Genomic DNA, 25,381 nt, shown 5'->3' with positions numbered 1-25,381 from the left:
GGCAGAGGTGACATGGAAAGAAGTCAGAAAGGTGAGGAGGGACTGGTTTTTCAGGGTAGTATAGTCCAGGGTAAAAAGTCTGATTTTATTTAAGTACACCTATGCTCTGCAATGTTTACAACACCAAGAGTAATCTGGTCAAAGCAGTAGATAAAAGGGATTGGTGAAACACAAACAACACACACACACATTTAAGAGGGGATATACCAAGACATATACTTCCCTTTGGTTGTCAGAAATTAATTTGATCAAACTGAAAGATTGTTTTCTTTTCCTTCTAGTCCAAGGTTTCTCAAACTTGGCACTATTGACATTTGGGCTGGATAATTTCGGGAGGAGCTTCCCTGTACGTTGCAGAATGTTTAACAGCATCCCTGATATCTACCTGCTAAATATTAGTAGCATCCCTCTCCAAGGCTGTGACCACCAGAAACATGTCTAGAGATTGCCAAATGTCTTATAGAAGCAAAATCGACCTCGGTAGAGTACAATTGTTCTAATGCAAGGCAGGAAAGTGAATAGATGCCATGTAGGGAGGTAGACTTTGAAGGAAGTGGCATTTTCTTTTTAATTTTGCCTTTCCCACCTCCAGCTTCAATCCAAAGCCTCTCCTGATTCCTCAGCCTCTGGAACACATACACTGGTGTTAAGTAAATATTCAGTAAATTCTTCCAATACCGACTGCCAATCTGTACACACTGAGCCAAAACTTTTCTTCAATAACAGGGTGGTAGGTGGAGGATACCACTGGATTTGAGTAGTCTGGGTAGCTGCCTCAACTTTGCAGCTCATTTTGTTCATACAGAGCCTTAAAGAGACAAAACCTCCTACTGGATGTCTACAGAACACCAAAAGAATTATTCATTTTCTAAATTCCAACCAAGTTTTCTGAAAACACAACTTTTATTCACTGACTTCAATTATAAACTTAGAGTTGCATTTCCATAAGCAGCACCTCCTAACAGAGTATGAGACTGTGAGAGTCGCAGAGAGAGTAGTCAGAGACTCTCAGGAACTATTGGCATTTGGGGCCAGATAATTATTTTTGTGAGGATCTGTCCTGTGCATTATAGGATATTGAGCAGCATCCCTGGTCTCTGCCCACAGGATGCCAGAAGCACCCTCTCCAGTCCTTTTGCAAAAATAAAAAAATGTTTGTAAAGAATATCCAGCCGAGATCGCACCACTGCACTCCAGCCTGGGTGACAGAGCAAGACTCCGTCTCAAAAAAAAAAAAAAAAAAAAAAAAAAAAAAAAAAAAAGAATATCCAGGAGTCCATACTGATGTAAAGAAATGGTGGCTCAATGAATAGATATGGGAGAAGATACAAATTTCCCACAGAGAAGAATTCTAAGTAATTTATGTAGATACACTTCCCTCAAGAAGGTAGTACATAATTCCTCACCCTTTGAGTAAAGGCTGCACATACTGACTTGTTTTCAAAGAGTATAGTATGGAAAGGCAGGAAAATAACTTTACAATGAAGAAACTTTGGCCAGGTGCGGTGGCTCACGCCTGTAGTCCCAGCACTTTGGGAGGCCAAAGTGGGCAGATCACCTGAGGTCAGGAGTTCGAGACCAGCCTGGCCAACATGGTGAAACCCCACCTCTAATAAAAATACAAAAATTAGTCAGGTGTGGTGGCACATGCTTATAATCCCCGCTACTGGGGAGGCTGAGACAGGAGAATCGGTTGAACCCAGGAGGCAGAGGTTGCAGTGGGCCGAGATCACACCATGACACTCCAGCCTGGTCGACAGAGCAAGACTCTGTCTCAAAAAAAAAAAAAATCTCACAAACGCTACCTTGGATAAGTGGCCAAGATTAACATCATCAGTGATGTCATGTTGATAGTCTTAGATATGATATAATGAGAATGGCAGTTCACCTCTACGGTGCCTCCCCTCAAATACCATATCAGAATAACATTAGACAAATTGGCCGGGCATGGTGGCTCACACCTATAATCCCAGCACTTTGTGAGGCTGAAGCCGGCGGATCACCTGAGGTCAGGAGTTCCAGACCAGCCTGGCCAACATGGCATAACCCCGTCTCTACTAAAAATACAAAAATTAGCCGGCCGTGGTGGTGGGTGCCTGTACTCCCAGGTACTAGGGGGCTGAGGCAGGAGAATCCCTTAAACCCAGAAGGCATGGTTTGCAGTGAGCCAAGATCGTCCCACTCCACTCCAACCTGGGCAACAGAGCGAAATAATAACATTAGACAAATCCCAACTAAAAAATATTCTACAAAATACCTAATCAGTACTCCTCAAAACTGTCAATGTCATCAAAAACAAAGAAAGTCTGAGAAACTGTTATAGCCAAGAGAAGTCTAGCTAAATACAATGTGGTTTCTTGGATGGGGTCCTGAAACAGAAAAAGGACATTAAGTACCAACTAAGGACACCGAAATAAAGTATAAATTTTAGTTAATAATGTGTCAATATCTGTTCCTTGTAACAATACATCATACCAACGTAAGACGTTAACAATAGGGGAAACTGAGTCAAGATATAGGCAAGTGTTTGTACTATGTTTGCAACTTTTTTTGTAACTCTAAAATACTGTAAAAATTTTTTAAGTTTAGTTTTTAAATGTCTTCAGATATTGCCAAACTTCCCCTAGGGAGCAAAATCTCCTTCAGTTAAGAATCACTGTTCTAGGTCAATCTAGACATTTGCTTTCTCATTATAACGCTTTCCACCTTTTACAATATTTTTACTAACTCCCAGCTCTCCTCTATGTTGTCAGCAACTCTTAATATTCAAGAATTCTTATGATTTTAAGATCTCCTTTGTTCTCACCCACAGCTTCTAGAACTTTCCTCCTCTCCACTTTTGTCTGTCTATTCACTACATACCAATTGAAGTGGAGTTCAATGTCATTTCCCTCATAGGTAATGCTATCTAACAAATCAAGTCTGTAAATTCTTCTACTTCAAGACATGAGGTAATAGTTCAACTACTTTTTTCAGCTTGAAAATCTGCATATTGTGATTACAATAAAAAGGGCTACTTGCACTTCATCAGTGTTGCAAAAACTTCAGTTCAAGAGTGATACTGTCTTAATATTAAGAGTGCTTTGTCCTGAAAAGATATTCCACCAATATATGGAACAGAGGCTTCAGCTGCAGATATGAAATATAATTATTTTAAGGAGAAATGGTCTGCCAAAACCAACACTGTCAGTCACTTTCCATAGCATTTTGTGATTTAAAAAATTTTTACCTAGTAGTTGTTCAGCCATGAATATGAATTTCTGCCTTCTTCTGGGTCTAAATATGAAGGAACAAAAGAATTTGACCCAATATTGAAATTAAACCTGAAAAAATTAAAGATACCAGTAAAAAGAAAGACAAGTGGAGCCACTAACGTAATTTATTTTAATTTTTTTTTTATTTTGAGACGGAGTCTCGCTCTGTCACCCAGGCTAGAGCTCACTGCAACCTCCACCTCCCGAGTTCAAGCGATTCTTCTGCCTCAGCCCCCTGAGTAGCTGGGATTACAGGCACGCACCACCACGCCCAGCTAATTTTTGTATTTTTAGTAGAGACAGGGTTTCACCATGTTGGTGAGGCTGGTCTCAAACTCCTGACCTTGTGATCCACCCACCTTGGCCTCCCAAAGTGTGGGGATTATAGGCGTGAGCCACCGCGCCCGGCCGCCACTAATGTTTTCAAAGTGTAATCCTCTTTCTGAAGTGATGGTTCCTTTTACACCACTATTTCCTTCCTCTGAATTGCTGTTCCTATTCCCACCCAGCTCTAATAGAAACACAGCCTATGTTTTATTATATGTGTAGCAGTGTCTTGGCTGAGCTGAAGGAAGGTAGTGCCAGAACCTTGTCCGAGAGAAATTAGATGACACTTCCCCCATCCCTTCTTTTATCTATTTGCATAAGTTCATATACATGGAGACTGGGAGTTGGGCTGAAGGAGTGATAACTTGGTTTTCATTTGTTGTTATTTGCTGGAGCACACAGAAAAAGAGAATGAAAGCTGGAAAGAAAAGAAGGTAAGGTAGAGTGCTGGTGCTATGGCTGAATCTTTGGATTTGAGGCCTGGTGGGGGAGAAGGGTATATGGCCAAAGCTGAAGGAGTCTTTTCTTGAAGGACTTTATGTGGTTCTGGGCTGAAATAATGCTGTTTAAGTACAAAGTTAGAAAATTATTGTAGCGTTGGGTGACAGGCCTAGATCCCAGTACCTCAAGGACTGGAAACTTTGTGAAAATAGGGAGCCAGTACCCTTGATACAGACAATGTTGTTTGCAGAAAGGGCATCTGCAGCAAAGGCAGTGATAAGGTGCTTTGGCTAGCAGGCTGGAGTATAAGTGGCCGGGCGCGGTGGCTCACGCCTGTAATCCCAGCACTTTGGGAGGCCGAGGCAGGTGGATCACGAGGTCAGGAGATCGAGACCATCCAGGCTAACACGGTGAAACCCCGTCTCTACTAAAAATACAAAAAATTAGCCGGGCGAGGTGGCGGGCGCCTGTAGTCCCAGCTACTCGGAGGCTGAGGCAGGAGAATGGCTTGAACCCGGGAGGCGGAGCTTGCAGTGAGCCGAGATCGCGCCACTGCACTCCAGCCTGGGCAACAAAGTCAGACTCCATCTCAAAAAAAAAAAAAAAAAAAAAAAATTTTTTAAAAAAAAAAAAAAAAAAAAAAAAAGAATGTAAGTGAACTTGTTACAAACACATGTGGCAAACAACTCTTCTGAAAACAGCCAGAAATAACTAGAGCATCCTTGGAAGGGGTTTAAATTCCTCTGTGAGCAGGTGAGGGCTTGCAGCTGATGAAATTTGGATACAAGTGTACATGTGATCTCATCTTACCAGCAGGAAAAATCTGGAATATTTGGGTTATATAATTTTTGTTTTCTAGGATTCAATTCTAATAAGATCTGAGATTTCTTAAACCTGTCTCCATCTTAGAAGAATACTACTCCATACCTAAGCCATCATTTACCTCCCAGGTCTAAAGACACACTATTATAGTTTCCACTGAGAGTCCTTTGAGCAATCTTGTCTAACAGCATAGTAAGTGGCTATAGGCTCATTCTCTGGAAGTTCCCTAGAGTTAGCCTTCCTTAGTTACCCCTAAGTTAACAAGGATACTCCTCCTTCAGAAAAGTAATGTAGCTTATTTTTACTTTATCCCCCTTGGTAGCCTCTAAATATCCTTTTAAAAACACTTACCACAGGGAGCCACATGCTCCTTTCAATAACCAGTGTTTCTTTCTGTGAAAATAGGCCTCTTCGGCCGGGCACAGTGGCTCACGCCTATAATCCTAGCACTTTGGGAGGCTGAGGTGGGCGGATCACGAGATCAGGAGATCGAGACCATCCTAGCTAACACGGTGAAACCCTGTCTCTACTAAAAATACAAAAAAAAAAAAAAAAAAAAAATGGCATGAACCCGGGAGGCAGAGCTTTCAGTGAGCCGAGATCACGCCACTGCACTCCAGCCTGGGCAACGGAGCAAGATTCCGTCTTAAAAGAAAAGAAAGAAAATAGGTCTCTTCAGACCATTACTCTTTGCTGAAAATTCAGACTTTTGTATCCCAGATAACTACAATAATTATCTTGCTCCTTTTCTATTTTTCTTTGTACTCTTTAGTTAATATGGAAAAATAGACACTCATGTTCTCTGCATGTGGCAAGTACAGAAAAAAATTCAATGAACACCAAGACATTTAGACTATATTACCAACTAACAAAAGATTTAGAAAGACAAATTTCTTGAACTGTAGCCACGTCTTGTTGCCTAAGAATTTAAAGATTCATTTAAGATCCACTTAATATTCCATAATAACATGATTAGTTAGGACACAGATGTTGGCATCTTGAACATTTTCCCCATTACTAAGGAAGTGAAAGAAGATTGCATAGTAAGTTCAGTTTTATCTTTGGCTACAAAAGCTAATAACCCAACAAGAAACTTACAAATTGGTCTTTGGACTAAGCTTCCAATCTGCCTTTCAATTAAAATGAGTTTATATGAGATCTAAGTACTCTTGTAGACTGACTATGTGCCATGGAAAATATTCACAAGATGATGTGCAAAGGATCCAGAAAATAAATATAGTTACTACTGAGGTCATGTACCAGTCCATATCATGGAAATTTAAAATAGCACCCTAAGATATTCCTGTAGATAGGCAACGGAACACTATTGCCAAATCTTACTTTCTAGACAAAGCAGGAAACCAAAGTTATAGACTCAATGTGTGAGGAGATTTAGGTAAGCAGAAATAGTGTTAAAGCAACATGAATCCAAAGGTCATCAGAGTTGAATGTCAGGTTTCTTTAATAGCTACATGACCACTGCTTTTTTTTTTTTTTTTTTTTTAATGAGTTTCGCTCTTGTCGCCCAGGCTGGAGTGCAATGGCGCAATCTCGGCTCACCACAACCTCCGCCTCCCGGGCTCAAGCAATTCTCCCACCTCAACCTCTCGAGTAGCTGGGACTACAGGCATGTGCCACCACACCCAACTACTCTTTTTGTATTTTTAGTAGAGACAGGGTTTCGCCATGTTGGCTAGGCTGGTCTCAAACTCCTGACCTGAGGTGATCTACCTGCCTTGGCCTCCCAAAGTGCTGGGATTACAGGCGTGAGCCACTGCACCTGGCCAACCATTGCCTTTAAGAAATCCTTGTTGGGAGGCAGAGCAAGAGGGCTGAATAGAATTCTCCAGCAATTAGGCCAGGTGTGATGGCTCATGCATGTAATCCCAGCATTTTGGGAGGCCAAGGTGGGTGGATTGCTTGAGCTCAGGAGTTCGATACCAACCTGGGCAACATAGTGAAACCCCATCTCTACAAAAAAAAAAAAAATACAAAAATTAGCTGAGCGTGGTGGCATGCACCTGTAGTCCCAACTGCTTAGGAGGCTGAGGTGGGAGGATCACTTGAGCCTGGGAGGTGGAGGTTGCAAAGAGCCATGGTCGTGCCACTGCACGGCAGCCTGGGTGACAGACCAAGACCCTATCTCAAAAAAAAAAAAATTATCCAGCAATTGTCTTTCCCACAGGAACAACAAATTGAACAAATATCACCACAAAATAAAAACAAAAAACAAAAAAAAACTGAAAAAGTAGGAGAGGGAGACGATGTTAAAGTGTAGAGTTTTTGTTAGTTTTCTCTTTGTTTGCTACTTTGTTTTTGCAGAGTTAAGTTCTCATCAGTTTAAAATAATGGGTTTTAAAATGTTGTTTTCAAGCCTCATGGTAACCTCATATCAAAAAACCTATAACGGACACACAAAAAATAAAAAAGCAATAAATTAAAACATACCACCAGAGAAAATTACTTTCAGAAAAAGAAAGGTGGGAAGGAAGGAAGGAAGATAATGCCACCACACAAGCAGAAAACAAATAACAAAGTGGCAGGAGTAAGTCCTTACTTATCAATAATAACACTGAATGGAAATAGACTAAACCCTTCAATGAAAACACATAGAGTTGCCGGGTGTGGTGGCTCATGCCTGTAATCCCAGCACTTTTGGAGGCCAAGGTGGGCAGATCACTTGAGATCAGGTGTTCGAGACCAGTTTGGTCAACATGGTGAAACCCCATCTCTAGTAAAAATACAAACAATTAGCTGGGTGTGGTGGCGGTTACCTATAATCCCAGTTACTGGGGTGGCTGAGACAGGAGAATCACTTGAACCCAAGAGGCTGAATCTGCAGTGAGCCGAAATTGTGCCAGTGCACTCCAGCCTGGGTGACAGTCTCAAAAAAACAAAACAAAACAAAACCATATAGAGTGGCTGAATGGATGAAAAAAAAATAAGAACCAACTATCTGCTGCCTACAAGGAATACTCTTCACCTATAAAGACACATATAAACTGAAAATAAAGGGATGGACAGAGATATTCCATGCAAGTGGAAACCAAGAAAGAGCAAGAGTCACTCTGTTTATACCAGATAAAATAGATTTCAAGACAAAAACTATAAAAAGAGACAAGGAGGGTCATTGTATAATGACAAAAGTCAATTCACCAAGAGGATATAACAGTTGTAAATACATATGCATTCAACACCGGAGCACCCAGATATACAAAGCAAATTTTATTAGAGCTAAAATGAAAGACAGACCCCAATACATAAATAGCTGGAGACTTCAACAACCCACTTTCAGCATTGGACAGATCATCCAGACAGAAAATCAACAAAGAAAGATCAGACTTAATTTGTACAGTAGGCCAAACCGACCTAATAGATATTTACAGAACGCTTCATCCAATGGCTGCAGAATACACATTTTTCTCCTCACCACATAGAACATTCTCAAGGATAGGCCATATGTTAGGCCACAAAATAAGTCTTTAAAATTTCAAGAAAATTGAAAGCATATCAAGCATCTTCTCTGGCCACAATGGAATAAAACTAGAAATCAATTAATAATGAGAGGAACTTTGGAAACTATACAAACATATGGAAATTAGATAATATGTTACTGAATTACCAATGAATCAATGAGGAAGTTAATAATGAAATCAAAAATGTATTGAAACAAATGATAATGGAGACACAGTATACCAACACCTATGGGATACAGCCAAAGCAGTACTAAGAGGAAAGTTTATAGCAATATAAACTACATCAAAAAAAAAAAAAAAAGGAAAACTTCAAATAAACAACCTAACAGTGCATCTCAAAGAAGTAGAAAAGCAAGAGCAAAGCAAGCCCATTAGAAGAAAATAATAAAGACCAGAAGATAAATAAATGAAATTAAAACAAAAAAATACAAAAAATCAAGGAAGTGAAAAGTTGGTTTTTTGAAAAGACAAAATTGACAAACTTTTAGCCATACTAAAAAAGAGTGAAGAAAAGAGAGAAAAAAAAGAGCAGAGGCCCAAGTCAATATAATCCTAAATTGAAAAGTAGACAGTACAACTGATACGGCAGAAATTCATTAATGACTACTATGCTCATTAGAGACTACTATGAGCATCTATATGGCAATAAATTATAAAACCTAGAAGAAATGGATAAACTCCTAGACACACATAACCTACGTAGATTGAACCATGAAGAAATCCAAAACCTGAGTAGACCAATAACAAGTAAAGAGATTGACGCTGCAATAAAATGTTTCCCACTTAAGAAAAGCCTGGGACGTGATGGCTTCACTGCTGAATTCTACTGAACATTTAAAGAAGAAATAACACCAATCCTACTCAAACTATGTTGAAAAATAGAAAAGGAGAGAATACTTCTAAACTCATTCTATGAAGTCAGTATTACCCTGATACCAAAAACAGACAAAAGTACATCCAAAAAATAAAACTACAGGCCAATAGCTGATGAATATTAATGCAAAAATCCTCAACAAAATATTAGCAAATCAGATTCAACAATACAATGCATAAAGAAGATCATTCATCAGGACCAAGTAGGATTTATCCCTGGGATTCAAGGATGGTTCATCATATGCAAATCAATCAATGTGATACATCATATCAACAGAATGAAGGACAAAAACCATACAATCGTTTCAATTGATGGTGAAAAAGCATTTGATAAAATTCAACATTCCTTCTTGATAAAACCCCCAACAAATGGGGTATAGAAGGAATATACCTCAACACAATAAAAGCCATGTATGACAGACCCACTGCTCGTATCAAATTGAATAGGGGAAAAAAATGAAAGCCTTTCCTCTAAGATCTGGAACAAAGCAAGGATGCCTACTTTTACAACTGTTATTCAACACAGAACTGAAAGTCCTAGCTATAGTAATTACATAGGAGAAAGAAATAAAGGGTATCCAAATGAGAGAGGAAGAAGTCAAATTATATTTGTTTGCAGATGATATGATCTTATATTTGGAAAAAACTGAAGACTCCACACACACAAAAAAACTGTTAGAACTGATAAATTTAGAAGAGATGCATGATACAAAATCAACATACAAAACTCAGTAGCATTTCTGTATGCCAACAGTGAACAGCTGGAAAAAGACATCAAGAAAATAATCTCATTTGGAATAGCCACAAATAAAACAAGATATCTAGGACTTAACCAAAGAAGTGAAAGATCTCTGCAATGAAAACTATGAAACGCTGATGAAAGAAATGTTTCATCATTTTAAAATGTCCTTTGAAGAGGACACCAAAAAATGGAAAAATATTCCATGTTCACGGATTGGAAGAATCAATATTGTTAAAATGTCCATATTACTCAAAGCAATCTACAGATTCAATGCGATCTTGATCAAAATACCAATTACATTCTTAACAGAAACTTTAAAAAAAATCTTAAAATGTATATGGAACCACAAAAGACCTAAAATAGCCAAAGTTATCCTGAGCAAGAAGAATAAAACTAGAGGAATCACATTACCTGACTTCTAATTATACTACAGAGCTACAGTAACAAAAACAGCATGCTAATGGCATAAAAATGGGCACATAGACTAACGGAACAGGACAGAGAACTCAGAAACAAATTCGTACATCTACAGTGAACTCATTTTCAACAAAGGTGACAAGAACATACATTAAGGAATAGACAGTCTCTTCAATAAATGATGTTGTGAAAACTGGATATCCACATGCAAAAGAAAAAAACTCTCACCATATCTCTCACCATATACAAAAATCACCATATACAAAAATCAAATCAAAATGAATTAAAGACTTAAATCTAAGACCTCAAATTATGAAACTACTACAAGAAAATCTCCAGGACATTTGAAGTTGTCAAAGATTTCTTGAGTAATACCCCACAAGCACAGGCAACCAAAGCAAAAATGGACAAATGGAATCACATCAAGTTAAAAAGCTTCTGCATGGTAAAAGAAACAGTCAACAAAGTAAAGAAACAACCCACAGAATGGTAGAAAATGTTTGTAAACTACCCATCTCACGAGGGATTAATAACCAGAATATATAAGGAGCTCAAACATCTCTATAGGAAAAAATCTAATAATTCGATTAAAAAATTGGCAAAAGATTTGAGTAGACATTTCTCAAAAGAAGACATACAAATGGCAAACAGGCATATGAAAAGGTGCTCAATATCATTGATCATCAGAGAAATACAAATCAGAACTACAATGAGATATTATCTCCCCCAGTTAAAATGGCTTAAATCCAAAAGACAGGCAATAACAAATTTTGGCGAGGATGTGGAGAAAAGGGAACCCTCATGCACTGTTGGTAGGAATATAAATTAAAATAACCACTATGGAGAATAGTTTCGAAGTTCCTCAAGATCCAGCAATCCCACTGCTAGATATATATCCAAAAGAAAGGACATCAGTATATCAAAGAGATACCTGCACTCCTATGCTTGTTGGTATACTGTTCACAATAGCCAAGACTTGGAAGCAATCTAAGCATCCATCAACAGATGAATGAATAAAGAAAATGTGGTACCTATACACAATAGAGTACTAGTCAGTCAAAAAAAAAAAAACAAAAAACAAAAAGGGAATGAGATTCTGCCATTTGCAACAACATGAATGGAACTGGAGGTCATTATGTTAAGTGAAATAAGCCAGGCTCAGAAAGACAAGAGGGTGGTTACCAAAGGCTGGGATAGGTGGTGGGGGGATTAGAGGGTGCAGACAAAGTGGGGATAGCTAATGGGTACAAAAAAAAGTTAGAAAGAATGAATAAGAACTAGTATTTGACAGCACAATAAGGTGACTACAGTCAATAATAATTTAATTGAACATTTTAAAATAAGTAAAAGAATATAGGCCAGGCACGGTGGCTCACACTGGTAATCCCAGCACTTTGGGAGGCCGAGGCGGGCGGATCTCTTGAGGTCAGGAGTTCAAGACCAGCCTGGCCAACATGGTGAAACCCGTCTCTACTAAAAATACAAAAATTTGCCGAGCATGGTGGCCGGCGCCTGTAATCCCAGCTACTCGGGAGGCTGAGACAGGAGAATCACTTGAACCTGGGAGGTGGAGGTTGCAGTGAGCCGAGATTGTACTACTGCACCCCAGCCTCGGCATCAAAAAGTGAAACTCCCTCTCAAAAGGAAAAAAAAAAAGAATATAATTAGATTGTTTGTCACACAAAAGATAAATGCCTGACGTGACGGATACCCCATTTACCCTTATGTGATTATTATGGATTGCATACCTATATCAAAATATCTCATGTAACCCATAAGTATATACACCTACTATGTCCTCACAAAAATAAAAAATAATTTTAAAAAATCAAATGACAAACCGGAAAAGTCTTTGAATGAAGGTAAGTGGAATTATAATAGTTTTGATACCCATTCCAACAATTTTCACATAGCAAGCACAAGTTGGGTAACTATATACAGGTAGCCCCTATCCCCAAGAAAATGCCATACAGTCAAAGTAAAGCAAAGTTTTGACAATTTTTTCATAACTATAGAATTTCAGACATCCATAGCAGTAAACACTCCAATGTGTCAGACAACAATTAAGCAAGTCATCAACAAGCAAAAGCTGCTATGTGCCTTCCACTGTACTAAATGCTGTGGGGCATATGAAAGAGACAAGATATAATCTCTTATTGAGGAGACAGGCTCTGAATACATAAGACAAAGGAAGCCATACAACAAAACAAAAAGGCTAAATGCTGTGGAGCAGACTAGAAGAGTCAAGATAAGTCCAAAAAGGCCAGAATAGTGGAGGGTTTCACAGAGAAGTCTGGATTTGAACGGGATGGCACAGAGCAGGGCAGAATGCATCCTTGGAAGAAAAAACAATATGAGCAAAGGTAGAGACTGGGAATAAAGAGGGCACATTGGGAAGAGTCCAGAAACTAGACTAAAAGGAGCAGAGGATTCTTGTCAGGGAAGAATGATAAGGAAGTTTGGGAGAGACAGTCTGCAAGTTGCAACAGAACTTCAGAGCTCTAAACCCTGAAAAACCACAAAAATGATTACTCGATGTTTTTACGCACACCGGTATAGAGAGGGCTGCATCACTAATGAGACTCTTCAGTCACTCTTTCACATGCGGAGGTCCCTACCCATAGTGTCTCTTTGAATAATACAAAAGGAACAGATGATGATGTAGAAATTGGGTAAACATAAAAAGTAATGTTTTGTCTCTGTATTCTGAAAGCAAACCACTATTACATGCTCCACCCATTGATGTTGAAATTCTTTTCTTACAAAAAAACTTAACCTTTGCCTATGGAGAGTAATAGCTATTTAATCTATTGACAGTTAGTGCACAATTAAGTGCCTACCTTTCTACCTTGCCAATATTTCAGTAAGCAATTCACATTTTAACACAGATCAGATTACTTTCTTTTGTGTTTTAAATGTTTATCTAAGAGTTGCAGAGATAACATCTACATTGAAAAGTGCCGTTAAAAACCCAACAGACATTTCTGGTTTCCTGTCCAGTATGTAAGGAGCTTAGAAGTTGCCATTCCATCCTAAAAATGAGTAAAAAACCGAACAAACTGAAAAATCAACAACTCTTCTTACATCTGTCAGGGAAGTAAGGTCACAGTGCAAACTGCTGCCCCCAGAATTGGAGAGACAGGCAGGGGAATCCAGAGAATCACAACTTACCTGAGCAGAAACATCCACAGGAACCAGCACAGGGTAGGAAAGCCTAGACTGTAATTGATGAATTGTTGGAGGCTCAGTGTGGACAAGCCTGTGAGCTGAAAACTTCTTTGTTTTACCTCCTGGGAGTTCTACCAGGTTCTCACAGTAAAGATCAGAGAAGAACTCCTTAGGGTTTCAAGTAGCCAGAGGAAAGTAATTATTTTGAAATATGCCAGAGCATTCTGTTCTTAACAAGGCCTGCCATCAAGAGAATCTATTTTACCGGAACCTAACCTATTGGGATTTCATCAGAGCCTAACTGACCTGGCTGAAGGGAAATGGCCAACTCCAGTCTGCTCTAGCCTTCTGCCTGTAGGAAGGGAAATACCCAACTTCAGCTCCAGTCCCCTCCAGCCATTCTGTCCCATCTAAGGTAGGGGGAAGGGAGGACACAGAGAGGCACTTTTGAAGTCTAGAGCCCAGGGGCACAGCATCACTAAAATAGTGAGACCTAATTATAAAATTATAGAATGCTTCCCCTCTCCCAAAACCTTAGCACCATATCACTAAAGGCCTATTGAACAGTTTCTTTCACCCAGTACCTGTACATCATGACCAGTTTTCAACAAAAAATTATAAGGCATACTAAAAAACAAAAAAAATACACTTTGAAAGACAGAGCAAGCATTAGAACCAGACTCATACATGGAAGGGAAGTTGGAATTATCAGTTGGTAGATTCAAAGAAACTATGTATGATTAATGTGATAAGGGCTCTAATTTAAAAAGTAGATAATGCACAAGAACAGCTGAGTAATGTAAGCAGAGATATGGAAATTCTAAGAAAGAATAAAAAAAGAAATGGTAAAGATCAAAACACTGTAACAGAAATGAATATTTTTATTGGACACGTTCGTAGACTGCACACAGCTGAGAAAAGAGTCTCTGAGCTTGAGTATATGTCAACAGAAACTTTCAAAACTGAAAAGCAAAGAAAAAAAATGAAAAAAAGAAACAGAATGTCCAAGAACTATGAAACAAAGATATAGCATATGCATAACAGAAATACAAGAAGACTTCAACAAGTTTGTGGAAAAAATAGAATTAAGAGATAAAAATAGGCAGCATAGCAAGACCCATATCTACAAAAGAAATTTTTTTTAAAAAGCCAGGGGTGATGGTGCATGCGTATAGTAGTAATTACTCAGAAAGCTGAGGAAGGAGAACTGCTTGAGCCCAAGGGTTTGAAGCTTAATTGAGCTTTGAATGCACGACTGCACGCCAGCCTAGGCAACAAAGCAGGACCCTGTGTAAAACAATTTTTAAGATAAAAATAAAAATACATAAACTTTATTTCTCAATACAAGTTCCGTCAATGTCCAGACACTTTTATAAGCAATAATACCAGCTATCTAGTCTATCCCTGAGGGCCCTGGGAATTTGGTTATGTCAATGTAGTCTTTTTTATATAACTAACAGAAGAAAAAAATAGGTGCCATTTAAAGAATTTGTAAAATTAGGAAACAAAAAGAAGTCAGAAGGAGCCAAATCAGGGCTGTAAGGTGGACGCCTAATGTTTTCCCATCAAAGCCTTCACAAAATTGCCCTTATTTGATGAGAGGAATGAGCAGGAGCATTGTTCTGGTGAAGAAAAACTCTCTGGTGAAGTTTTCCCGGGAGTTTTTCTGCCAAAGCTTAGGCTAACTTTCTTAAAACACTCTCATAATAAGTAGATGTTATTGTCTCTTGGCCCTCCAAAAAGTCAACAAGCAAAACGCTTTTACCATCTCCAAAACCCGTTGCCATGACCTTTGCTCTTGACTAGTCTGCTTTTGCTTTGACTGGACCACTTCCACTTCTTGGTAGACGTTGCTATGATTGTGCTTTGTCTTCAGGATCATACTGGTAAAGCCATGTTTCATCTCCTGTTACAATTCTTCAAAGACATGCTTCAGGATCTTGATCCCACTTATTTAAAATTTCACAGCAAATTGACACAAGAACAGAAAACCAAACAACGCATGTTCTCACTCATAAGTGGGAGTTGAACAATGAGAACACATGGACACAGGGAGGGGAACATCACACACCAGGGCCTGTCGGGGGCTGGGAGGCTAGGGCAGGGATAGCATTAGGAGAAACACCTAATGTAGGTGACGGGTTGATGGGTACAGCAAACCAACATGACACATGTATACCTATGTAACAAAACTGCGCGTTCTGCACATGTACCCCAGAACTTAAAGTATAATTAAAAAAAAAAAACCAAACAAACAAAAAAGTAAACAGAGCCAGAGCCCAGGACCCTTCTAAATCAGGATACTTCGCAGCTATACAGATGGGACATTCATGGAGCCAGACTTACCCTTTCAAAGTATCTCATCACAAAATATTTAGATGTGTGGGGAGCTGAAAAAAAAAAGTTTTTAAGAAGCGAACTCCCTACTAGTGAAGTTGCACATGACCCCCTAACCACACAAGACTCAGCTCTAAGAATTCAAAACCACCAAGTATGGTGCACTTGGACACATACGAGACTAGTTGAAACACCTGGTTCTAGTCCTAACCTTTACTGATTCTAGTCCCAACCTAGTCGTCACTTTGCTATGAGACCATAGGCAATGCATTCTCCTCATTTGTAAAATGAAGAGATTAAAGTATATGATGAAAATGTCAAAAAAAATTTCAATTGAGCTTGAGAGGATGGATACCCCATTCTCCACGATGTGATTATTACTTATTATATGCCTGTATCAAAATATCTCATGTACCCTATAAATATGTACACCTACTATGTACCTACAATAATTAAAAATAATTTTTAAGAAACATAATACAATCTCCATCGAAAGTTCTGCTCTTGTCTGAAGCTGATCTGGGTGCAGTGGTTTCAACACTCGTCAAGTGGAAAGTTTGCTCACCTTTAATTTTTCAGTCAGAACTGTGTATGCTGAACCAATTGAGATGTCTATGGTGTTGGCTATTGTTTCTGCTGTTAATCGTTGGTCCTCTTCAATTAGGACACGAAAAAGTGAATTTTTTCCTCACAAATTGATGTGGATAATCTGCTGCTGCATGATCATCTTCAATATAATCTCCCTTTTGAAAATGAGTTATCCATTTGTTAACTGATGATTTCTTTGGGGCATTGTCCCTGTAAACTTTTCATAAAACATCAGTGATATCACCATTATTCCACCCGAGTTTCATCACAAATTTAATGTTGGTTCTTGCTTCAATTTGAGCAGAATTCATAATGTTCTAATAGAGGCTGTTTTCAAACCGACGTCTTATTCTTCTTAGTTCTTCAAGCTAGAACCTGTTCAGACATGTTAGAACAAGTTAGGATGACTTTAGTTTGGTGCAAAAAATTTTTAAGTCATACATAGTTTTTCATAATATACACTTTCCATGAACTTTTAGAAGACCCTTTCTACAACAAGGAGAAGTAAAAGGGAAAGGAACAGAAACTATTTGAGGGAATAATGGCTAAGAATTTTCCTAAATTAATGTCAAACTCCATCCCACAGACCCAGGAAGCTCAGAGAATGTCAGGCAGGATAAATATTTAAAAACAAAAACAACAACAACAAAAAACTACACCTAGGCATATATTATCAGGAAATCAAAGATAAAGAAAAATGCTTAAAAGAAGACAGAGGGAAAAACATATTACCTATAGAGGAGTGAAGATAAGAATGACATCTGATTTTCTTTCTTTCTTTTTTTTCGATGGAGTCTCACTCTGGTGCCCAGGCTGTAGTGCAGTGGCGCCATCTCAGCTCACTGCAACCTCCACCTCCCGCGTTCAAGTGATTCTCCTGCCTCAGCCGCCTAAATAGCTGGGACTACAGGCACACACCACCACGCTGGGCTAATTTTTATATTCTTTAGTAGAGATGGGGTTTCACCATATTGGTCAGGCTGGTCTCGAACTCCTGACCCCGTGATCCACCTGCCTCGGCCTCCCAAAGTGTTGGGATTACAGGTGTGAGCCACTGTGCCCCGCCACCTGATTTTCTAAGAAACTATACAAGCAAGAAGAGTGGAGTTAAATATTTAAAGTGTTGAGAGGAAAAAAAAAAAACCAACCTAGAATTAAGTATCCTGTAAAAAGTTTCTTCAAAAGTGCAGGATAAATAATGACTTTTGCAGACAAGAAAACATTGGGAAAATTTGTTGAAAGCGATTTGTAAAAAAAAAAAAAAAAAAGTTTAGGCTGGGGGATGGTGGCTCGTGGCTGTAATCTCAATACTTCAGGAGGCCGAAGCAGGTAGATCACCTGAGGTCAGGAATTCAAAACAAACCTGGACAACATGGCATAACACTGTTTCTACTAAAATATATATATATAGACACACACACACAATATATATATTTTTTGTGTATAAATATGTGTCTATATATATGCAAAAATTAGCCACGTGTGGTGGCACATGGCTGCAATCCCAGTTACTTGTGAGGCTGAGGCACGAGAATTGCTTGAACCCAGGAAGTGGAGGTTGCAGTGAGCCAAGCTCGCACCACTGCACTCCAGCCTGGGTGACAGCGCAATACTGTCTCAAAGAAAATAAATAAATAAATAAAGTTTTAAAGGTTCTTCAGAGGGAAAGAAAAGTATATACATCAGAAACTTGGATCTATATAAGGAAATAAAAAGCATTAGAGATGAAATAAATAAAAGTAAAGGAAAACTTTTATTTACTGATTTTTAATTGATTTAGCAGGTAATAGTTGTTCAAAATAATAAGAGCAACAAGGGTTAGATTACATATGCACATTTATATGTGTATAGATATATAGTTACGTACACTTGTGTATTAGTGAAATAAATGATAGTAATAATGCAAGGGACAAGAGGGAAGAAATAGGGATAATTCATTGTGAAGTACTTGCACTACATGTGAATTAGTGAAATGTTATTTGAATGTGACTTGAATTAATTGTAAAAGTATATTGCAAACTCTAAGGCAACCACTAAGAAAGCTCCAAAAAATGTATAATTGATATGCCAAGAGAAGAAAGAAAATTGGATCATATAAAATACTCAATTAAAACCAAAAGTGGCAGGAAAAGGATAGAGGACAAAACCAGAAACAAATAAAAAGGGCAACAAAGAGAAAACAGTAATACATATGGCAGATATTAACCCAGGTGATTAATCAATAGTGATTTTAAATGTCAATTATCTAAGTATACCAATTAAATAACAGAGATTGTAAGAATGAGTCAAAAAAACAAGACCCAGTTAGATTATTTCTACAATATGTCGGTTATAAATATAAAGACACACATAGATTCAAAGTGAAGGGATAGAGAAAGATATACCAAGCTAACACTAATCAAAAGTCTTGAGAAGCTATCTTAATTACAGACGAGCAGACTACAGAGCAAGAAAAATTATCAGGGATACAAAGGGGCATTGCATAATGATAAAAGGGGTCAATCTTCAGGAAGAATAACAATCCTTAATGCGCATTTGTCTAATAACAGAGTATTAACATAAATGAGGCAAAAATTTATAGAATTACAAGGATAAACAGAGAAACCCACTATTATAGTTGGAAATTTCAACACCCCTCCATCAGAAATGGACACATGCAGCAGGCAAAAAATCATTAAGGACATAGCTGAACTCAACAGCACCATCAATCAATTGGTTATAATTGACATCTATAAATGATTTCATCCAACAACAGCATAATACACATTCTTCTCAAGCTAAATTGAAACATACATCACATTCTAGCCATAAAACACACATTACGTTCTTTAAAAAATAGAAATCATTCACCGTGTGCTCTCAGACCACAATGAAATTAAACATCAATAACTGAAAGATAACCTGAACATTCAAAATATTTGGAGATCAAACAACACACTTCTAAATAACACATGGGCTAAAGAAGAAATCTCAAAAGAAACTTAATAATATTGTCAACTAAATGGAAATGAAAATACAACTATTAAAATGTGCACAATCCAGCAAAAGCAATGTACTTAGAGGGAAGTTTATTGCATTACATATGTATATTAGAAAAGAAGAATAATCTAAAAGCAATTATCCAAGCTTGCACCTAAGGAAACTAGAAAATGAAGAACAAATTAAATCCAAAGTGCACAGAATAAAAGAAATAATGACAGACCAGAAATCAATAACATTGAAAACAGGAAATCAATAAAGAAAATCAACAAAACCAAAAAGCTGGCTCATTGAAAAGACCAATAAAATTAATAAACGTCCTTCCAGGTAAACCAAGATAAAAAAGATGACACAAATTACTAGGATCAGAAATGAAAGAGGAACCATCACTAAAGATCCCATGGACATTAAAATGATAATAAGAGAGGTCAAGTATTGTAGCTTACACCTGTAATCACAGCATTTAGGAGGCTGAGGCAGAAGAATCACTTGAAGCCAGGAGTTTGAGATCAGCCTGGGCAATAGAGATCTTGTTTCTACAAAAAAAAAAAAAAAAAAAAAGCCAGGTGTGGTGGCATGCATCTGTAGTCCCAGCTACCTAAGAAGCTAAGACAGGAGGATCACTTGAGCCCAGGATTTCAAGTCTGCTGCGGTCACACCACTGCCCTCTGGCCTGAATGACAGTAAGACGCTGTCTCAAAAAAAAAGATAATAAAGAAATACTATGAAAAAATTATTCGAGAACCTTGGTGAAATAGAGCAATCCCTTGAAAGATACAATCTGCCGTAACTCACACAAGAAGAAATAGACAATCTAAATAAGAATAGAGAATTTCTTAATCTATTAAAGAAATTGAATCAATAATTAATAACCTTCCACAACAGAAAGCACCAGGCACAGATGGTAAATTCTATCAAGGTGAATTCTACCAAACATTTAAGAAAGAAATTATACAAATTATCTACAATATCTTTCAGAATATAGAAGCAGAAGGAATACTTCCTAACTCATTCTATGAGGCCAGCTCTTCCCTAATACCAGAATCAGACAAAGCCATTAAAAGAAAATAAAACAACAACCAACATCTCTCATGAACATAGATGCAAAAATCCTCAACAAAATTTCACCAAATCAAATCCAACAAAGAATTTTTGAAAAACTATGCACCACGAACAAGTGGGATATACCAGCTGTACAGGGATGGTTCAACATTTGAAAAATCAATCAATGTGATCCATTACATCAACAAGCAAAAAAGAAAAGTCTCATAATTATATCAACAAATGGAGAGAAAGCAATTAATAAAATCCAACACCCATTCATGATTAAAAAAAAAAACTCTCAGCAGAATAGGAATAGAGGAAAACTTCCTCAGCTTGATAAAGGACATCTACAAAAACCTACAGCTAACAAAAAACCTACAACTAATATCATAGTTTATGATGAGAAACTAGAAGCTTGTTTGCAAAGATATGGAACAAAGACATCTTTTCTCACCACTTATTTCCAACATTGTATCAGAAGTCCTAGTTAATGCAATAAAACAAGAAAAAGAAATAAAAGGTATGTAAGTTGGAAAGGAAGAAATAAAACTTTGTTTGCAGATGACATGATCATCTATGTAGAAAATTCTTAAGAAACTACAAAAACAGGGAAACGGGAGTGAACAGAGAGCTTAGTGACCATCATGAGCCTCCTCAACAAGCCCAAGAGTGAGATGACCCCAGAGGAGCTGCAGAAGCGAGAGGAGGAGGAATTTCACACGGGTCCACTCTCCGTGCTCAGTCAGTCAGTCAAGAACAACACCCAAGTGCTCATCAACTGTCGCAACAATAAGAAACTCCTGGGCCGCGTGAAGGCCTTCGATAGGCCCTGCAACATGGTGCTGGAGAACGTGAAGGAGATGTGGACTGAGGTCCCTAAGAGCGGCAAGGGCAAGAAGAAATCCAAGCCAGTCAACAAAGACCGCTACATCTCCAAGATGTTCCTGCGCGGGGACTCGGTCATCGTGGTCCTGCGGAACCCGCTCATCGCCGGCAAGTAGGGGCTGCCTATCCATCGACAGAACTCACTCTCTTGTCCTATGAAGACCGTTGCCATTGGTGTTGAGAATAATAAAGCTCTGTGGTTTTTTTCTAAAAAAAAAAAAAAAAAAACTACAAAAACAAAACAAAACAAAAACAAAGTCCTCGAACTAATAAACAATTATAGAAAGGTTGTAGGATATGAGGTTAATGTACATGAATCAATCATTTTCCCATACACCAGCAATAAACACGTGGAGCTTTAAATAAAAACACAATACCATTTACATTAGCATTTTCAAAAATGAAATATGCAGGTGTAAATCTTGTGAAATATGTACAAGATTTATATGAGGAAAGCTATTAAACTCTGATGAGGCCAGGAGCGGTGGCTCACACCTGTAACCCCAGCACTTTGGGAGTCCAAGGCAGGTGGATCATGAGGTCAGGAATTCCAGACCAGCCTGGCCAAGATGGTGAAACCCCGTCTCTACCAAAAATACAAAAAAATTCGCTGCGCGTGCGGTGCCTGTAATCCCAGCTACTCAGGAGGCTGGGGCAGGGAATTGCTTGAACCCGGGAGGTGGAGGTTGCAGTGAGCTGAGATCGCACCACTGCGCTCCTGCCTGGGAGACAGAGGGAGACTCCATCTAAAAAAAAAAAAAAAAAACTCTGATGAAAGAAAGAGAACTAAATAAGAGGGATAATCCATGTTCAATATTGTCAAGATATCAGTTCTTCCCAACAACTTCATGAGTAGATTCAATGCAATCCCAATCAAAATCCCGGAGAGTTATGTTGCAGATATTGGCAAATTGATTTTAAAGTTTATAAAGAGAGGCAAAAGTCCCAGAATAGTCAACATAGTATTGAAGAAGAGCAAAGTTGGAGTACTGACACTACCCAACTTCAAGACTTACTATAAAGCTATGGTAATTAAGATGGTATGGTAGGCCAGTTGCGGTGGCTCAGGCCTGTAATCCCAGCACTTTGGGAGGCTGAGGCGGGAGGATCATGAGGTCAGGAGATTGAGACCATCCTGGCTAACATGGTGAAACCCTGTCTCTACTGAAAATACAAAAAATTAGCCAGGCGTGGTGGTGGGTGCCTGTAGTCCCAGCCACTTGGGAGGCTGAGGCAGGAGAATGGCATGAACCCGGAAGGTGGAGGTTGCAGTGAGCAGAGATCGGGCCACTGCACTCCAGCCTGGGCGACAGAGCAAGACTCTGTCTCAAAAAAAACAAAAAAACAAAAAAAAACGATGATATGGTATTGGTAAAAGAAAGACAAATAGATTAATTGAATAGAATAAAGAGCATAGAAATAGACTCACATAAGTATGGTCAACTGATCTTTCACAAAGGGGCAGGGACAATACAATTGAGCAAAGAAAGTCTTTTCAACAAATGGTGCTTCAGCTGGGCATGGTGGCTCACATCCATAATCCCAGCACTATGGCAGGGAGGATTGGTTGAGCCCAAGAGTTTGAGATGAGCCTGGGCAATAGAGCAAGATCCCACCTTTAAAAACAAAAACAAGAAAAAAAATGGTGTGAACAACTGAACATCCACATGCACAAAACAGAATCTAGTCACAGACTTACACCCTTCATGAAGATTAACACAAAATGAATCATAGAGCTAAACGTTAGATGCAAAAGTGTAAAACTCCTAGAAGGTAACATAGGAGAAAATCAAGATGACCTTGGGTGTGGTGATGACTTTTTAGATACAACACCAAAGGTAGAGTTCACGAAAGAAATAATTGATAGATGAGATTTCATTAAAATAAAAAACGTATGCTCCTCAAAAGATACTGTTAAGAGAATGACAGGACACATCACAGGCTATAAGAAAATATTTCTAAAAAACGTATCTGATTTAAAAACTGTAATCCAAAATATGCAAATAACTGTCAAAACAGAGCAATAAGAAAACAAACAATTCAACTGAAAAATGGGCAAAAGACCTGAACAGACACCTAGTCAAAGAAGATATACAGATGGCAAATAAGCATGTGAAAAGATGTTCCACATCTTATATCATTAGGGAAATACAAATTGAAACAATAATGAGATACTACTACACTCCTATTGGAATCCCCAGAATCCAGAACACTGACAACATTAAATGCTGGTGAGGATGTGGAGCAACAGGAACCCTCAATCACTGCTGATGGAAATGCAAAATTGTACAGCCACTTTGGAAGACACTTTACAAAACTAAACATATTCTTACCATAAAATCCAGCACTTGTGCTCTTTCACTTTTACCCAAATGATCGAAAACTTCTGTCCACATAAAACCTGCACATGGATGTTTATAGCAGCTTTATTCACAATTGCTAAAACTTGAAAGCAACCAAGATGTCCTTCAGTAGGTGAATGGATAAATGAATTGTGGCAAATCTAGACAATGAAATGTTATTTGACTCTAAAAACTAATGAGCTATCAAGCCATGAAAAGGCATGGAGGAAACTTAAATGCATATTGATAAGTGAAAGAAGCCAATCTGAAAAGGTTACATTCTGTGTGATTTCAGCTATATGACATTTTGGAAAATAAAAAAATATGGACATAGTAAAAAGACCAATAGTTGCCAGGGGATAGTGAGGAGGAAGGAAAGAATAGGCAGAGCACAGAGAATTTTTAGGCAGTGAGGCTATTCTGTATACTGTGCTAATGGTAGGTACATGTCATTATACCTTTGTCCAAACTCACAGAAGGTACAAAACCAAGAGTGAACCTTAATGTAAACTATGGACGTTGGGTGATAATGATGTGTCAGCATAGCTTCATCAATTGTAATGAATGTACCACCCTGGTGCATGACGTTGATAGTGAGAGACTGGGGTTGGGGGTGGTCAGGGGGTATATGGAAACTCTCTGGAATTTCTTGCTTAATTTTTCTGTGAACCTAAAATTGCCCTAAACAATAAAATGTATTTAAAATAGAAAAAAAAATGCCAGGTGTGGTGGCTCATGCCTGTAATCTCTGCATTTTGGGAGGCTGAAGTAGGAGAATTGCTTGAGCCCAGGAGTTTAAGCCTAGCCCAGACAACATAATGAGACCCCATCTCTACAAAGAAAATATTAGCCAGGTGTGGTGGCATGCGCCTGTGGTCCCAGATACTCAGGAGGCTGAGATGGGAGGACTGCTCGAGCCTGGGAGGTCCAGGCTGCATTGAGCCATGATTGAGCCACTGCACTCCGGCCTGGGAGACAGAACAAAACTCTCAAAAAGAAAAAAAGAAAACCAAAATGGAAAAACAAAACACAACGGAAAAATGTTAAAATTTAAGTTATTCTAATGGCACTATAAGGTGACATTCTTTTCAAAGATTCACATCAGAAATCCCAGTTGCAAAACTCTATTCATTCCTCTCTTTAAACTGGTATTTAAATTTATGGGAGCCATGACTAGATCTATTTTTCTACCATCATAGAACATACTGTTATAAAATATACACAACTATTTGAACACGGATATGGAATCCAGTCAGTGGTTTAAAGAAGGTGAGAAAATAGCTGGGCGCGATGGCTCACGCCTGTAATCCCAGCACTTTGGGAGGCCCACGTGGGAGGATCACTTGAGGTCAGGAGTTCGAGATCAGCCTGGCCAACATGGCAAAAACCCATCTCTACTAAAAATACAAACAATTAGCTAGGTGTGGTAGCGGGCATCTGGAATCCCAGCAACTTGGGAGGCTGAGGCAGGAGAATCACCTGAACCCTGGAGGCGGAGTTGCAGTGAACCGAGATCACACCACTGCTCTCCAGCCTGGGTGACAGAGCAAGACTCTGTCAAAAAAAAGAAAGAAAAGAAAAAAGAGGGAGGGAGGGAGGAAGGAAAGAAGGAAGGAAAGAAGGAAGGAAGGAAGGAAGGAAGGAAGGAAGGAAGGAAGGAAGGAAGGAAGGAAGGAAGGAAAGAAA

The 25,381-nt window shown here is 38.6% G+C and overlaps 1 protein-coding gene across 1 annotated transcript; it reads left to right on the top strand.

Moving 5' to 3' along the window:
• Window positions 1-21,082: 21,082 nt before the first annotated feature.
• Window positions 21,083-21,563, top strand: LOC105542818 (small nuclear ribonucleoprotein Sm D2). Its single transcript, XM_011984518.1, has one exon. The coding sequence runs from the start codon at window positions 21,113-21,115 to the stop codon at window positions 21,467-21,469; it is 357 nt and encodes a 118-aa protein (XP_011839908.1). The 5' UTR covers window positions 21,083-21,112; the 3' UTR covers window positions 21,470-21,563.
• Window positions 21,564-25,381: the final 3,818 nt, after the last annotated feature.

This window comes from Mandrillus leucophaeus, unplaced genomic scaffold (assembly GCF_000951045.1).
Source record: "Mandrillus leucophaeus isolate KB7577 unplaced genomic scaffold, Mleu.le_1.0 Scaffold269, whole genome shotgun sequence".
NCBI classification, from domain to species: domain Eukaryota; kingdom Metazoa; phylum Chordata; class Mammalia; order Primates; family Cercopithecidae; genus Mandrillus; species Mandrillus leucophaeus.
Note: the sequence above shows the minus strand (reverse complement) of the source record. Positions and strands in the feature narration are given on the sequence as shown.

What these genes read in the sequence shown, in the direction of transcription:
- LOC105542818 (XM_011984518.1), top strand. Translation starts at nt 21,113, where the DNA reads ATGAGCCTCCTCAACAAGCCCAAGAGTGAGATGACCCCAGAGGAGCTG.